This window comes from Garra rufa, chromosome 5, assembly GCF_049309525.1.
Source record: "Garra rufa chromosome 5, GarRuf1.0, whole genome shotgun sequence".
In the NCBI taxonomy this organism is placed as follows: Eukaryota; Metazoa; Chordata; class Actinopteri; order Cypriniformes; family Cyprinidae; genus Garra; species Garra rufa.
The window spans coordinates 11621016-11639303 of record NC_133365.1 but is presented as its reverse complement, the minus strand read 5'-3'; the positions used below and the strand labels follow the sequence as shown (position 1 = coordinate 11639303).

The 18288-nt window shown below is 36.3% G+C and overlaps 1 protein-coding gene across 1 annotated transcript in view; it reads left to right on the top strand.

Annotated features, from left to right (window-relative positions):
* pdzd2 (PDZ domain containing 2) overlaps positions 1-18288 on the top strand; it is an 87446-nt gene that overhangs the window by 30649 nt on the left and 38509 nt on the right. Inside the window, exons 2-4 of the mRNA XM_073839523.1 lie at positions 9499-9982; positions 15026-15171; positions 18029-18161. Of these exons, the coding sequence (XP_073695624.1) occupies positions 9499-9982; positions 15026-15171; positions 18029-18161 (763 nt within the window). The remainder of the gene's footprint in view (positions 1-9498; positions 9983-15025; positions 15172-18028; positions 18162-18288) is intronic.

Sequence of the window (18288 nt, the reverse complement as noted above, 5' to 3'; positions counted from 1 at the left end):
GTAAACAAGGCACAGCGCTTTTGGGTTCTACGTCAGAACGTCGGCTCCTACATCAGTAGCGTAGTTATAAGATTGCAATCTTGATTCAAACACCCACACAATCTCATTTCTTTTTTTTTTAATTATATTTTTTGGGCTTTTATGTCTTTGATGGACAGGACAGTAGAGAGATGACAGGAAATCAATGCACAGAGAGAGGGGAGCAGGATTGGCAAAGGACCTCGAGGCGGGAATCGAACTCGGTCGCCAACTCGCCATTGGCACACTAACCACAAGGCTATCGGTGCTGACCCAATCTAATTTCTAAGGGTGTGTTCACACTTGTAGGTCGGTTCATTTGGTCTGGACCAAAAAGGTTTAGATACACCGCTTGTTCTTATCGTGAAATCATGTCGCATCAGCATCGCATCTTGGCATCACTTACTGTTTTTGGTTGTTTTAGAAGTATTTGTTCCTTGTTGCATTCATATTTCATTTGAACCGCACCAGAGTTTGTTTGGAAGCAGACCAAGACCCATTTTTTTAGCAGTCTCGGTCCACCTGTTTGGTGCACACCAGGGTTCGTATGGCAGCGTTCACACTTACTCAAATGAACCACACTAAAAGAGGAATCACACCAGAGTTTGTTTTAATCAAACCAAACATGACAAGTGTGAACACAGCCTAAATGACAACGATTCCCCGTGTCTATTAAACCTTTGAAAAAGTCTTACCGGAAGATTAAAATCTGTGTTTGCACTGCCGCTGACACAGAGAGCAGTTACCATGTTGAAACAGCTTTACAAACAGCCTTTTCAGCTACCCAGTATTAATTCTGTCCTATAGGCATTCATATTTTCACAGAAATACTGGGATTAAAGGTCATAGTTCGGATATAAACATTGATGTCTATGGTAGCGATCAAAATAGAGCATGTCATCTTTTGAAAGTAATTGGCGCTTCTAATAATGTTCGTGTCAATTGCATTGTTTCACCACTAGGCGACAACTGTTAAAAATTGTATTTGTTATTAAATCAAAAGATTTGTTCGAAAACGCTGATTCATCCAGTAATAAAACAAGTGAAGTATTTGAGACAACGAATCATTCATTTAAACCACTTTTTAAAATTTTAAAGGCACAATATGTAAGTTTTCACCGCTAGAGGGTTCATATTCAAAACATGCAAAGAACCAAAGATGTAGTTTGATGACACTGTAATTAAGTGTGGAATCATGGGAGTTGTTGTTTTCATACCCACAGCCGATGCAGTCCATCGGGACTCGGGTAGAAATCATGTCCATTGATGAGCTAATGTATTAAAGACTTATTAACGTCACTGTAGTATGAAGCAGGGTGAGTCTGAAAGTCGTGGAAGCGAAACGAGGACACTGGAGCGATTGCTAATAAAGGACGAGCGTGATACATGGCTTGAAAGCAGGTGAAGCTTTTACTGTGCCACAGTCGACCGCTTTAGCTTCTTTCGGTCATGCAGGAAAAGCAGCGCTGTGTTGAAAGCTCTGTTGTAAAGTTGTCCTTTTGGTGAACTATCCCTTTAAAGAGGCAGTTCACACAAGAATTTACAGTGCACAGCATAAATGAGTACACCCCCTCTAAAACTTAACAAATTGAGCAATTACTCTTCACTTGAAAAACATATTAGGATTCTTTGGAGATATAATGTTCCAACAGGCCTGCTTGATCAATTACCAAAGAAGAATGTCAAAATTAGTTAGCAAATTAAGATTTTCCTGTCAAAGTGATAAAATGTTGTGTTGCAAAAATGAGTACACCCTCCTGAAAGTTACTAAATACAACTAAAAAAAGAAAACAAAAGTGTAGGTTTAAAGCTATTTTTGATCAACCGGTAAGTATACTGAACCAAAACTTTTAAAGACAAGTAATTTCCTGACAGTTAAAGGCGTTTTATAGCCTACTGAATCATACACAGACTTAATGCTGTCAACAATGAAACCACTTGGGAGAGAACTGCCAGGTGACTTATTTCTTAGCAGAAAAGAGGACAGTGGTACAAGAGGAATATCAAATTATTGTTTTAAGTGTGGAAATATAGCAGAAGTAGCACTGACATTCAAAAACAATGGACTTGTGACAAGGCTCCTGAAATAACCAGGTCTTCGCTTTAAGTTTTCATTTAATGATGAGTGAATTTTTGCTACAAAATGAGGCGGAGAAATACCATGTAAGAGTATCAGAGCCGGCAAAAGCTATGAAAAGAGTGGCACTTTATCTCACAGAGTATGAAGCAGCCTACAGAAGTGACATGCATGGTTATTGTCACCACTAGAATTACCTACTGTAGGCCAAAGCACAGTAAACTCATTTAACCTCTTCCAAGGGCCAAATTAACAAAATATAGACTTCTGGGAATCCATACTCTGGTGTCAAGGGACCAAGTCAATCATTTCGGATCCAAAAGCATCCAAAATGTTCTGGTGTTGCTACAGGAGGAGTACAGTGAGAAGTGCCTGGTACCTACAGTGACATTCAGTGGTAGTAAAGCTCTTCTACAGGGATGTACGAGTGCTGAAGGTGTGAGGGAGCTGTGCTTTATCAGTGCTGTCATGAATTCACACACTACTGTGTGATGTAATACAAAAAACTGAAACCTCAGATGTTACCCTCCCCTCATTCCCTGCATTATTGGGCATTTTTTCAGCATGACAATGAGGATATTTATTCTCCCAAGGTGAAAATCCTTCAGTGGACATGTATTTCACTCAGTATTAACACTCTTGAGCAGCTGTGGGGGATTCTGTAGAGACGAACTAAGCAAAACTACCCATTAAAGACTAGAGCATTTAAGGAAGTCGTCCTCCAGGAGTTAAACAGGAAAGATGTGAAAATTTGCCATGAACTTGTACACTCAGTGCCAAGAAGGGTCAGAGCAGTATAACTAGTATACTTAATGTTCTGGAGGACATATTAAGTACTAGAATATTATACATTTGCTGAAATACATATAGGGTGTACTCATTTCTGCAATCCATTATTTAAACAAAATTGGCTAATTTACTTATATTACAGGAAATATTGGCATATATTTTGTTGTTTTTATTAAGTATATGTTTAATACATTTAAATATTGTCATCTTTCCATGAACTATATTAGTGATCATTAAGAAAATACATCTTTTAAATATATTAAGAGGGGGTGTACTCACTTATGCTGTGCACTGTAAATTGTCACAGTTTACCCGTATGTTGTTCCAAACCCTCTTGTCCTACTATGAAACACAATGTATGAAATTTGAAAGAATATTTTGGCTTTTTCTAGAAATCAAGCCCGAAAATGATGGAAAAGCATCATTAGAGACTCAAACGTGGACCATATGTCTTCTGAAGTCATACAATAGCCAAAATTGAATTTGTTATTCACTGAAAATATCTCAGCTGCATCTCACAAATCAAATATTAAATGTCAGGTTTTATTTCAGTTTGTTCCTCCACGCATATTTTTTCAGTCTGCTCTTTTGGAATGAGTCGGTGATGATGGGATTTTCATTTTCGGGTGACCAGGAATAAAATTAAAAAAAGTACATTGTTTATTTTCTAAATCTTGTTTGTCTAATCTTGTTGTGCACAATTCATCCATGCACAAGTTTCTGTATTGATTTTTTTTAACCGTTTAATTTTGAATCAAAATATCCTAACTGGATCTTCCAGTAAAACAACAAACTGCTGGTGACACATGTCAAACTTTTACAGTCATTTAGTCCTCTTAAACCCTGTCCACAATCGACTACAAACATGCATTGAGATCTCCCTTCATTTTTGAGTGCATCGCTTACATTCAAAAACCCAGGACACAACCAAGGCCCTGCCCAACACTATTTTTTCTTTTCCGAATCCGTTACTGTCACTATTTCCATTTCATTGCAACGTCAAGTTCTCTAAAGAAAACAAACAACTTCAAATCCTCAAATATTTTCATCTTGTTTGTCTTCTGGCACAATGTAAATGCAGTTAGACAAGGTGGAGGTGTTGGGACATGCACACCAGTTGTCCACATGTTATCTGGAAGGACATCATCAGTAGCATTGTGGAGGTTTTGAGGCCTACAAGAAAGATAATAGTATTGCAGCATGCAATAAGCTTTTTACGCAGCCGAGCCAGACATAGTGTCATCTATCTGAATCAGTTGGAATGTAGTTTAACTTTTCCAGTCTGCCATAGAGATCGGGATTGTCATCAGAATCTAGCAGCAGGCAGATTTGGAGGTTACATGTGGCAGATTTGTGCCAAGATAGATTCGGTTGAGTTATGTGGAGATATTTTCTCCTTTTTCCATTGATTTGCATGTGGGACGATTTTTGTCTCGAGTCCCACAACATTGCAAACTTTGTTCTTATCAAAAAGGGAAGCTCATGGAAAACAGATCACGACAGAAATGGGTCAGACAGTTATCAGCTAGAAGACGACGGGAAAGAAACACCACAATAAAGGAACACTAGAGGCCCAATGTCCGTTATCTCCAACTCAACGAAAATGAGACCACATCTGCTTTAAAGCTTTAGACAGTGTGTCAAACCAACAATTCCAGAGATGTGCTTTTTCTACCTAAAATCGTCTGAAACATCCAAGCAAGCGTCTGTCAGAAACTGCCTAAAAACTCTGCCTTTTTCTTCTTCAGGGAATTGTGATCTTCATCGACATTTCCTGAACATTCCTCACTTTGTTGTATTTTTAACTTGCCGGTACTTTCGGTCCTTGCATGTTTTAGTTCCAGGAGATCTAAAATGACTGCATTTGCATACCTCATTGATCCTGATCTCCAGAGAGAATCAGACCTGAAGCTATCACGTATGTCGTTTGTTTAAAAACAGCTCTTGCTAATGATGAGGATGAATTTATATGGCGTGTTTGCACGCCCAGGCTCTGTAATCATCTAAACAACAGGTTGACCTCGCTCTGTCATTAGCAGCTGGCCCGAGTGCAGAATGCACCATTTTTGACAGATGACTCGAGCTGAAACTCAGAGGTTGTCATATACCTGACCACCACTTTAAGTGTACTACCAATTTAAATACATTCTTTAAGAGGTGAATAATACTGTGCCACGATGCTGTGGCTGCACTGTAAAGTCAACGAGCAAAAAACACTAAAAGTTTAAACAAAGACTGTTTAATTAGACTTATTTTGGGATTTCTCTGTCCAAGTATGACAAAACTAAGAACATTATCATGTACTTATGATATTCCATTCATGACACATTTAATCACGCTCTTTCTCTCTAAAACAACTCCTCTTTCGTTTCTTTCATCTCCTCCATTGTCTGGCTCGCTTTTTAGGGGATGTAAGCAAATGCTTTGTTTTGTTACATCGGCACTGACGGTATGGCTAGTCTTTGTCATAATAAGTCCACTCCCCCCATCCTATTGTACGGCTGAAAGCTTGGAAAACCAGGGAAACGAATCACTCAGCCACAGTTAATTAGACCTGTGTGCAGCACTGGATGTAGTGTTACCATTATATTGAAGAACACTTCATTCATTTCACCCTGGGACCCTGACATCAGTTGAACTCAAGGTGTGTGTGCTCTTTAGACCTAATATAGCATTTCTTAAGGCTAGATGATTGTTCAGCATTTTGTCTGTCTTTATTTGGTCTGCTTTAAAGTGACCCAAAAATAAGTTAGGTTATTATTTTATTAACAGGAACACAAAATATTTCCATTTCACAAGTATCTTCTTGTATGTTCCTTAGAAAGTAAGTCATACAGGTTTGGATTGACATGAGGGTGAGAAAATTGACAGAATTTTAATCTTTGGGTGAACTGTCTCTTTAAGTGGTTATAAAGAAGCATTTAAAAACGTTCATGCAGGGCTCTAGAGTGCGACCAATTTGGTCGCACGTGCGACCTAATTTCTCAATGGTGCGACTAAAAAAAATCAAAGGTTGCACCGGTGCGACCAGCCGATCGAGGGGGAAAAAAACGAAACTCCTTCACTCTTAAAGTCTCCCTGTTGCTCAACAACAGACACACATTAGACCCATATCGTGGTCTAAACCAATCAGAGATAAAGGACGGATCCCGCCCCCCCTCTGATTGTCCGTGGTCCAGATATTCCTGTGCGTGTGTGTACGTTTGAAAATGCATGTGATGCAGTCAGGATGTCTCTACATTGGCAAGCGTTTACAATGCCTCCTCCGCAAAAACACGGACTGGATCGCGGACTCCATTCATAAAAACCGAATTTACTATGGCGCAGAATGCCACGTAATACGTTGATTTCTGGATTGATAAATCAAAAGTTGGTCTGTCACTTAATTCAAATCGCGATATGGACTAGTGTCTATGAAAACTGAAAGGCAAAAAGACCGTTTAAAATGAATCCTGCATGTTCCATTCGCCTCTATGTATTAATGGTGGAGACGTGTATTTTTTTTTTTAACTACACGCGTATATGCTACTGAAGCACGCGTGACGCTCCCGCTAATTTTTGGCATTTGCATCTCACATGAACAGATAAACTCAATCTCCAAACCTACGGTGTCACTTTTACTGTTTCATTTGAGAAAGCATCATATCATACTGTACACACAGAAACTTAACGGAAACCTGTCAAAATAAAAGTACGGTTTAACATGAAACAAAACAATATTAGTCCTGTATTACTTTTGTACAGTATAACGTAGGTGTTTATATATTCCTATTTATAAATCATATATATGTTTGCCAAAAATTAAAAAGGTTTATTTTTCATTTGATTAAAAATAAATACATGTTTATGCTTTCATTTGATTATGAGAAAAATTAAAACAAGAATTTCGAAAATAAAAATAAAATAAAAAAACAATTTTAGAGCCCTATTGTTCAAAATGTTAAAATAGAGAGTTTTGGACTTATTTTTTCACTGAAATGTTTTCGTTATTACATAAAGTAGGGTAAAGTACTGGGGAAAAAATATGCTTCAAATAAAGAACTTTATATTGACCAGATTGTTAGTTAATCATTTACAAGTCAATATTGCCTATATGGACAGGGATTAAAAAATAAATAAAATAAAAAAGTAAAAAAAAAGTGAACTTGTAAAACTGCGGTGTTAAATGTGATGCGGTTGAAAATTTGGGTGCACCTAACTTTTGTGCTGGTGCACCTAAGAAAAAAAGTTAGGCGCACCAGTGCAACCAGTGCAAAAAGTTAGTCTAGAGCCCTGTCATGCTTTGTTTTGAGGTCACCTTTGATATGACATCATTAAAACCTAACTTTGCAAAACAAGCAGTACAAATGATTAACTTTGATCATTTTCACTTGTTAATATATAATAACGTTTCAGGTCTCAACCAGCTGAGATTCTCAGACATGTTCAGTATACAGCCAAGTATGTCCATCTAAGCTCTTTTTACGAGAGTCACATGTGAGACGAGTTAAAGTGGTGATTGTATAAGATAAGCCTGTGAAAGTGTTTTTCTGCTGCTAGCAGTTACACTTCTAAGTTTCACTTGCTGACACGACGTGTCCCTAAGGTGCTGTATATCTCTATATGAGTATATCAGTTTCTTCTGTCTTTGCACTTGTCTAGACATGGTGTAAAACATGCTCTGCACTTTTTTTGGTATCAGTGCCCTTCCTTATTTCAAAAACTCCCAGATAATTCTAGAACCATTAATTATGGTTTAAAAGCTCATTTGTTTGCTTTCTGTATTAAACAGGCAGAGTTCACACAAAATGTACATTCTGTCATTTTTCTCTTCCTCTCTTCCTGTTATTCTTGTATGATTTTATTGCATTTTAGGTGCAATATACAGTCTCGTTCGAAAGGAGTCGGTAAGAGTAATACAGTAAAAAAGTAGTTGCAAAATTTGTGTTTTAATATATTTTACAATGCAGTTTATTGCTGTGATGGCAAAGCAGCCATTACTCCAGGCTTTAGTGTCACATGATCCTTCAGATATCATTCTAATATGCTGATTTGATGCTCAAGGAACATTTCTTGTTGTTTTTATTATCAATGGTAAAAACAGTTGTGCTGCTTAACTATTATTGTTTTTTAATTAATGGATATCGTGTCTATATGAGGACTAAGGATGTCAAGCTCCAAAATGACAATAAAGCACCATAAATGCATCGTAAAAGTGTACCAAGTGACTTACAGTTGAGGTCAAAAGTTTACACCCCCTTTCAGAATCGGCAAAATGTTAATTTATTTACCAAAATAAGAGGGATCATTCAAAATGCATGTTATTGTTTGTTTAGTACTGACCTGAATAAGACATTTCACATAAAAAATGTTTGCATATAGTCCACAAGAAAAAATAATAGTTGAATTTATAAAAAAATGACCCATTCAAAAGTTTACATACACTTGATTCTTAATACTGTGTTGTTACCTGAATGATCCACAGCTGTGTTTTTACTGAGTCCCTTGTTTGTCCTGAACAGTCAACTGCCTGCTGTTTTTCAGAAAAAAATCTTCAGGTCCTACAAATTCTTTGTTTTTCCAGCATTTTTGTGTATTTATACCCTTTCCAACAATGACTGTATGATTTTGAGATCCATCTTTTCACACTGAGGACAACTGAGGGACTCATACGCAACTATTACAGAAAGTTCAAACGTTCACTGATGCTCCAGAAGGAAAAGCGATGCATTGAGAGCTGGGGATGAAAACTTTTGAACAGAATGGAGATGTGTACATTTTTCTAATTTTGCCTAAAGAAGCTAAAGAAGATAGTTACATGTTTCCCAGGAGACAAAATAAGTTCAATTTACCCTGATCTTCAAATTCAAAACGTTTTTACCCTGGCTCTCGCATCAAAAAACATTTTGCATTACGTTTTTTTGTTGTTGATTTTGTTTCTTTGACTGTGCTCTGTATGACCGATTCAGAACAGTCTTGGAACCCAGTTTTTGGGTCGTGAACCCACCAGTTGGAAAACACTGTTCTAAGTCATACAATAACTTTATCTGAGAAATACACCAAAATGTAGGTCGTTATATTAACTTAAAAGTCTTTCAGTGGGTCGTTGCAGCCAGATCATTGAGTCTGAACTGAGAACCAGATCAGATTTATAAACAAGACTTTAGATTGGTTTTGTGGACTAAGAACCACAGTTTGTCTCTCCTGAACTCTCTTGAATACACAAAGCAGAGTTACAGTGGATGTCAAAATTTGTTCATTAAAGCTTTAGAAGAATTTGAATATGGTACGCAGGTCATTTTGACTACTTTTATTGAACTTTATATTTATTTATTTATGTATTGTTAGTATTTTAGGTTTACATCTTCATTCATGTATTTGTAAAAGAGTGGGCAAGGTAGTATTAAAAAATCATCTTTGTCATTCCACAGATAAAATAGGTCACCTGGGTGTGATCTGTAAATATGCATTTGACTGTAGGGCAGTGTGTTTAATTTGATTGTAAATATTTGATTTGATGGACAGCTCTGTAATCCTCAGTATTAAGGGAGAGAATGTGTTTATTTTGGTATCAAACTGGTTGATCTACATTTTGATTATCAGTTGGATAATTTTTATTTCTTATTTCTTGACAGTTACTTGGCGGACCAGTGCTGGAATGGAGGCTGCATCTACCTGATCATGTTGCGAAGAATTAAACGCAAGGCTCCTCTCCCTCCATGCAATGGCAGTGGAGGCAACTCTGTGGACGTCTCTAATGAGCACCGCCGCAACGTCTCTTCCGAGCCTGCAGGAAGCCCCACACATAATGGACAGAATGGCAAACGAACCCGCAAATTTGGTGTCATTTCCCGCTCCTCCTTTACTCGCGACAGCAAAGACAGTAAAGATAGCCGGGACTTTGAGCACGAGAATGGCTACAGCTCCATGGAGGCAGAGCTCACGTCCCCAGAGAGCAGCACCCCTCAGGACACACCGACAGATGATAGTCCATTCATTGGCCCCTCAGTGCTGATATCTAATCACATGACGGTGGGAAGCACAGCCACTTTACCCAGCCGATCACGCCTGTCTGAAAGCTGCAAAACTGAGTCAATAAGCAGTGAACCTTCCAGTCAGGTAAGAAATATAAGAGTAAGAAACTATTGTTATAATCAAAGCTGTTAGAACTGGCATATAAAATCTGCCAAATGGTTTGAAGTTTGTTGTGTCTGGTTAAAAGTTGCACCAATTATGGCCTGAAATGTCTAAGCAAACAAACAGAAAAGAGGGCACTTTAAAGTTTTGGAAACTCTCTTTAAGTGCATATATTTGAACATTTTGTGCACTGTGCCATTGACTTTGCCTTGAGACTGAATGAGTGGTTGGTTGATGCTCATCATGTAATTAGAAGTTTGGACCCCACAGTGCGGCTAACTGCATATGTTTCTGATTTGATTCTCCTTTGGGACTGCTGGTGTTCCTTGGAGCATGTAAGCCTTGTGACTTGAAACTGAGTGGCTCCCTCAAAATAACCATAAGGCTTCTTCTAGATGTATCCATGTGTCAGTGGTTGGAAGAACTGCTTGGAGGGGTCATCCCAAAAAGCTGTGTCGGTCTGATTTTGAACAATCACACGGGATTTTAAAGACCGACAAGGTGCGGGTTCCATGAGATCCTGCAACAAGCAATTTTTGGAAAGCCACATGAGAGGACAACAGACTGAATCCATATGCTTAATTGTATAACTGTGTCCATAACTTCCATTTAAAAAAAACATTAAAAAAATCCCAGATAGATTTAGCAAATGCACGCTCTTTGAAGGGCATGAGATGGGTTATGTTTTTAATAGGTACCATAGGTATATATTCGTTTTAAGCCGGGTTTTTCTTATAATTGGATATTTAGATAATTTCTGCTGTTTTTATATTTTTTTTATATTCACAATTTTTTCTTAGAATTTCTACAACTTTTTTCGCAGAATTGTGAGATATAAAATCGAAATTGTGAGTTATAAAGTCAGAATTGCAATAAACTCGCAATATTGTTTTTTTTTGCAGTTCTGAATTTTTTAATCACAATTGTAAGATATAAACTCGCAATTGCGAGTTGTAATGTCCAATTCTAAGGGGGGAAAAAGTTTATATCATGCAAGTTTGAGAAGTTGAGAAGTTTGGAATTGAGAAGTTATCTCACAATTCTGATAATAAAAAGTCAGAATTGTGAGTTTGTATCACGCAATTCTGAGAAAAAAGTCAGAATTTTTCGGAAAAACGTCAGAATTGTGAGTTTGTATCACAATTTGGAGAAAAGTCAGAATTCTAAGGAAAAAAAATCGAAATTGCGAGTTTATTACTCTCAGTTAAAAAAAACAATTGTGAGTTTGTATCACGCAATTCTGAGAAAAAAGTTAGAATTCTAAGGAAAAAAGTCAGAATTGCGAGTTTATTTCTCACAATTCTGAAAAAACTCAGTATTACAAGTTTATATCACACAATTCTGAGTTTTTTTCCCTTAGAATTGTGAGTTTGTATCACACAATTCTGAGAAAAAAGTCAAAATTGCGAGGATAAATAATCTTTAAAAAAATAAATTTCATTTTCATTTATTTTGATAAATAGTACAAGAATTACACAATCAAAGAAATTGTATTTCTAAGAAAAAGCTGCATGTTTTCACTCTTTTCAGTGGGTTATCTAGATGATCGAAAGCATGTCAGATATTGGCACTTTTAAAAGCAAACGAGAAATCATTTTAAAATTGGCATCATCTCATTTAGTCATATTACCTTGAAGCAATGTAATATCTCAACCAGAATGTGCATATCACCATTTTGTTGTACCTCGCCAACCACAATAACAAAGAACAATTCACTGCGTATTTATCTTAAAAATCCTTGTAGTAGCACACACACTGATGACTAATCAGTTGACTTGACAGTCCTGACAGAAAACATAATCTGTCTATCATTAATGATCTGTATCATTAAATACACCTAGCCAGTGTGATAAAATACATTTCCAGTACAGTCCTACAGAGATTACCTTGCAAGTAATTAGTAGCATTAATGTCTGTGCAGGCGTTGAGTAGGAACATGTCAGTGGGAGGATGTGCAAACTTACTTTGACTGTGAACGGGAAAAGCGTGAGAACGTGAGAAGAGAGGCAGCAGACCATCTCAGCCTGATATCCCGTGTCGGTGATTCACCCTGCCGACAGGCTTTCCTTGAGAACATGCCCCTCTCCTAGACAGATTTCAAAGGAAACATGAACAAGTGGCAGCATGTTTATAGTTTTGAGGCGTGTGCTAACCCAACTGTCAAGTTGGGAAAGAGTGTTAAAGGTGAAGTGTGTTTCTGCACCACAAGAGGCACCAAGCAGAATTGCAAAAATAATGAGCTTTTCTAAGCAGGTTACAGAAACCTCATGCACCCTCGATCTACGCTGCATAGTCAAATTTGTGGTCAGTAAGACACCACTTTAATGATTAAAAAAAAGGAGTCTTGTGCTCACCGAGGCTATTTAATAGATTGAAAATGCAGAAAAATAGTAATATTGTGAAATAGTATTACAATTAAAAAAAATTGGTTTCTATTTTAATATATTTTAAAATGTCATTTATACTTGTGATAGGAATTTCCCCAGTCTTCTGTGTCAAATAGTAAAGACTTTGCATTGTTACCCAAAAAAAATCTGTAACTTTTAATCATTTTAATGCATCCTTATTGAATAAAAGTAATAATTTCTTTAGAATATTTAGCTAATACCTAAAAAGTAATTGTAGCAAGTTTGACAAGCTTGTAAAGAAACCCCATTTCAGTTTTTTTTCTTATTTATGCCAAAAATCATTAGGGTATTAAGTAAGGATCATGTTCCATGAAGATATTTAGTAAATTTCGTACTGTAAATATATCAAAACTTCAAAACTTATTTTTTGATTAGTAATATGCATTGCTAAGAGCTTAATTTGGACAACTTTAAAGGCGATTTTCTGAGTATTTAATTTTTTTTGGAACACTCAGATTCCAGATTTTCTAATAGTTGTATCTCGGCCAAATATTGTCCTATTCTAACAAATCGTACATCAGTGGAAAGCTTTCAGGTGATGTATAAATCTTATGACTGGTTTTGTGGTCCAGGGTCACATATGTAGTATTGTATCTATTAAGTTCAGTTTTTTTTCTTCTACCACCATGTTAACATCTTGCCAGTGTTTATTTGTGTTTCAATATGTTTAGACTTTGGCAAGCCTTCTAATGCCATTTTTAACATTTGAAAATAAAAACAGTATTTCCTTTAACTGTATACATATAGACATAAAACAGAGCTTTGAATGACAAAATGGTAACTCCGATGACAGAATTTACAATATGAAGGGTTATGAAAGACCAAATTAGTATGCTAAGTAAATAATTGTCAGAACATTGTTTTAAAATATATTTTTAGTCTAATTTCGTGACACGTCTTTGAAAATTCATGGGCTCCTGTGTTAGTGTTACTGTTAGAAAAAGCTTTGATGTCAGGCACAATAGCTATAAATGGCTCAGTGGCTGAAATGAATTCATGCATTTAAACACAGCCTTTTGAGTAAGACTGCTACAGTAGTCCTGCAATGCCACCAAAATCAGTTCACATTTTACAGGTGATGAAAACAACATCCTCTTAGATTTATGTTTGCATAATCAATTGCTAAGTTGATTGTTATGTAAAGGCTGCCTGAAAAAAACACTGTATGTCATGAGATTATTACATATGTGACCCTGGACCACAAAACCAGTCTTAAGTAACACGGGTATATTTGTAGCAATAGCTAAAAATACATTGTATGGGTCAAAATGATTGATTTTTCTTTTATGATCATTAGTTCATTAGAAATCATTAGTTCATTGTTCCATTAAGAGACTTTCTAAATTTCCTACTGTAAATATATCAAAACTTAATTTTCGATTAGTAATATGCATTGCTAAGAACTTCATTTAGCCAACTTTAAAGACGATTTTCTCCGTATTTAAATTTTTTTGCACACTCAGATTCCAGATTTTCAAATAGTTGTATCTCGGCCAAATATTGTCCTATTCTAACAAACCATACATCAATGGAAAGCTTATTTATTTATTTAAAAAAATGGACCCTTATGACTGGTTTTGTGGTCCAGGGTCACATATATAGTATTGTGTCTATTAAGTTCAGTTAAGAAGATGTCTGTTTTTCCTACAACTGGAGTTGAGAAACAGCATCACGTCCATTTAACCTCATTATGAAGCTGTCAGTTATTTTGCTGTCAGTTATTCATTCAAAAGCAGAGAATAATAACATCTTGTATTTATTGTTAAAAGCTCTTTAGCCATCATAATAGACAAAAAAAAAATCGCACCTCATTTTTTCTTTTTATCAGTTAATGCCAGAGCAGACGAGAAGAAAGAATTTTAAAAATCTGTTCTGTCATTTGATGAACCTGAATTCACATTTGAGACTACATTTCATCTTTTATCGAAGGACAAGAGTATTAATGAACATTAATGTGAGTGAACATATTAAGATTGATGACGTGCAGCTCAGACAGTGGAAGAAGTGGCTGTTGAATCTGTCAGAAACAGGTGCTCCTAAAGTTTCCCTTCTTCTGATTCATGTACTCTCCAAAGGAGGAAGTCAGTCTGGGGAAAAGAAAGAAAAAAACATGGAAAATACATCAGTTCAGTTCTTCCACTTACCTTTACAAAACCCTTTTCTTATTTGGAGGTTTGTATCACGCAATCAGAGACAAAAATATCAGAATTCGAAGAAAATGTCTCAAGTCGCAATTATCTTTTTTATTTTAGTGGCAGAAACGGGCTTCCATATTAGACTACTTTAGTTAAAAAAATAAGAAATTTAATAACACTGTTAAATGCAATCTTTATCAAATCTCGAAATTAATATCCTGATCGACTGATTTTAGTTCTTAGGTTTTTAAAACCTTTTTATTTGGAGGTAAAAGCAGTAAATTAAACTTCTGTTTAGAGTTGATCAGTAGTAATTTGGCAAGAAATGCAGCATAAAATGGGAAGCATTTTGAGAACTGTAATGAAAGTTAAAACCGCAAAACAGCTGCTGCAGGACTTGCGGTTTATTTAGTGTTATGTAATGAAGAACATTCCTGATTGTTCCACCATACGGATAAATATCCCCCTCTTCTTCTCCACAGCCCCGCGAGGGCAGCCGTATCTGGAAGATGCACATGGTGAAGGGTCAGGATGGACTGGGTATCCAGATCACGGGCGGGCGAGGGTCCAAACGCTCTCCTCACGGTATCATCGTGGCCCACGTGGAGGAGGGAGGAGCCACACAGAGGTAAAGGGCTTTCATTTGCAAAGGTTTTCATTTGCTGCCCTGGCAACAGTAGGTGCAGTGGTGACACTGCTCAATCAGCATCTCATGCATATGCGAGTGTCAGGGAGTCTTGAGTGTACTCCTCGATACTCATTAATCTTCAAAGCCATTGTGACACCCTTACATGGGTGCACAGAAAATATCCAGTCACGCTGTCGTATATATACGATAATGACCAGTGCGTGAAGTATCAGAAGCTTATTAATTACTATATTAATTATTAAAGGGAGAGTTTACCCAAAAATGAAGATGACCCTATGATTAATTCTAGGGATGCACCGATCCGTATCGGCCGATCATTTGCGCTTTTTGTCAGTAAAGCCGGTTCTGTAATCAGCGGTAAATGCCATCAGGTGCGTGATTTCACGTTGAGCCGTATATATATACTACACACAGCCGTTGTTCACTGACGAGCTGCGCACATTCACACTGATAATGAACATTGATTTGCGCAGCTCGTCGGTAAACAACGGCTCTGTGTAGTATATACGGCTCAACGTGAAATCACGCACCTGATGGCATTTACCGCTGGTTACAGAACCGGCTTTACTGACAAAACGCGCAAGCATGATCGGCCGATTCGGATCGGTGCACCCCTAATTAATTCAGTAATTTGGGATGCACAATACATCATAAAATATACATGTGTTTAAAGGAGCAGTTCACTCTCAGAACAAAAATTTACAGATAATGTACTCGCCCCCTTGTCATCCAAGATGTTCATGTCTTTCTGTTTTCAGTTGTAAGGAAATAGTTTTTTGAGGAAAACATTTGAGGATTTCTCTCCATATAATGGACTTCTATGGTGCCCCCGAGTTTGAACTTCCAAAATGCAGCTTCAAAAGGGCTCTAAACGATCACAGCCGAGGAAAGAAGGGTCTTATTTAGCAAAACGATCCGTTATTTTCTAAAACAATTACAATTTATATACTTTTTAACCTTGAATGCTCGTCTTGTCTAGCTTTGTGTGTACTCTGTAGAGATGAAAAAGTTGTACGTGTTTTTAGAAAATAATCAATCGTTTTTTTTAGATAAGACCCTTCTTTCCTCGGCTGTGATCGTTTAGAGCCCTTTTGAAGCTGCATTTTGGAAGTTCAAACTCGGGGGCACCATAGAAGTCCATTATATGGAGAGAAATCCTCAAATGTTTTCCTCAAAAAAACAATTTCCTTACAACTGAAAACAGAAAGACATGAACATCTTGGATGACAAGGGGGCGAGTACATTATCTGTATCAGGTCAGATCAGGGCCGTCAATGTAGCATGATGTGGGTAGTTATAAAGTTTCCTGCTCTTATATAACAGCTAACACTTAGATAACCTCAGATTCCTTCATCTGTGACTGAAGCCCTGAGGATTTTGACAAGCGAGAGGCTTTAAGATTTTGAATCTTTTTCTCTTGACTGCACACTGTTCATCGTAATGAAGCTTTAGTTGAGTAGTCAGGCCATTTGGAAATGAAAGAATGTAGCAGAGACAGAGATGTCTTTATGGGATATTATGACTGTAAATAAAGTCTTTTTCTTGATGAAGGCATGATGAAACCGGTCTCCTTTTGCTCCGATCTCAATTATTATTGCATCATTTGTACCTTCTAGATGGATAAATAGTAAAAATGAATGTGGATGATCCAAAAAATCCAAAAATGATGTCTCTTGTCCCATGACACCTAATCATCAAGGACATCAAATATAAAAATGTAATATGTTTGGAATATGCTCTATATTCTTTCAGTTTAAATACTGTACATTTTGGCATACATTTTATTTACTTTATCAACATTCCTCTCAAAAACGTTTCTTCTGCTCATCAAGGCTGCATTAATTTGTTCAAAAAATCAATAAAAAAGTACTATTGTGAAATATTAAAATAATGGTTTTCTATTTTAATATATTTTAAAATATCTATTTTGGTGATGCAAAGCTGAATTTTTAGCATTATTAGTCTGGTCTTAAGTGTCACATGATCCTTCAGAAGTTATTTTAGTATGCTGATTTGTTACTTTTATTATCAATTTTGGAAACAGTTGTGCTGCTTAATATTTTTTTGGAACCTTAGATTCTTTTTTCAGGATTCTTTAATGAATAAAAAGGACAGCATTTAAAATAAAATCTTTATTAATAATATAATTATTTGCTATCACTTTTTAGCAATTTAACACATCCTTAGTGAATAAAAGTATTAATTTCTTTAAAAAAAAAGAAAGAATAAAAATATACAGACCACACATTTTTAAATGGTAGTTTATATTGTTACAAAAGATTTCTATTTTAAATAAATGCTGTTCTTTTAAAAAAAATTCTATTTAAAAAAGTCACATTTATTAAACTTTATTTATTAAAGTATCACAAGATATAAAGCAGCACAGCTGTTTCCAACATTGATTATAAATCAGCATATTAGAATGATTTATAATGATCATTTGACACTGATGACTAAAGTAATGAATGAACATAGAAATATTTTTTATTTTTTTTAATCAAACGCAAACCTCCTTTAAAAAAATCTAACTGATCCCAAACGTTTGAACCGCTATTTCAGACAAAAAAAATGCATTTTTGAAAAAAAAAATATATATATTAAAAAAAACCTAAATATTATATATCATTTACAATTTAGTTGGCATTGACATTAATTGCATCAAGCTGCCTGTCATATAGAAACCACTTGTCGTGATCCAATCAATTCTTGATTAACATTCATTAACATCCCATTACCATTTTACCTTAATAGCTGCAACGTGACTTCAGAAGTGTCTGCTTGTTTTATGTAAGGAGTTGACCTGATCATGCTTTCTGTGGTTGTTTTATGATTTCAGAGATGGCCGTCTGAAAGCAGGTGACGAGTTACTGATGATAAACGGTCACTCCCTGGTTGGACTCTCACACCAGGAAGCTGTAGCCGTCCTGCGCTCCACTGCTGGACTCGTGCAGCTGGTAGTGGCCAGCAGGGTGAGTTTGAGTTTGCAAACAAATCAGCCTCATATTATATCAATAACTGTGTTACTGCACCGGAAAGCATCTTTATGAGCACTTCTTGATGTGGTCCTTGTATGAAGTGAGTCAGCCATTCAAGCAC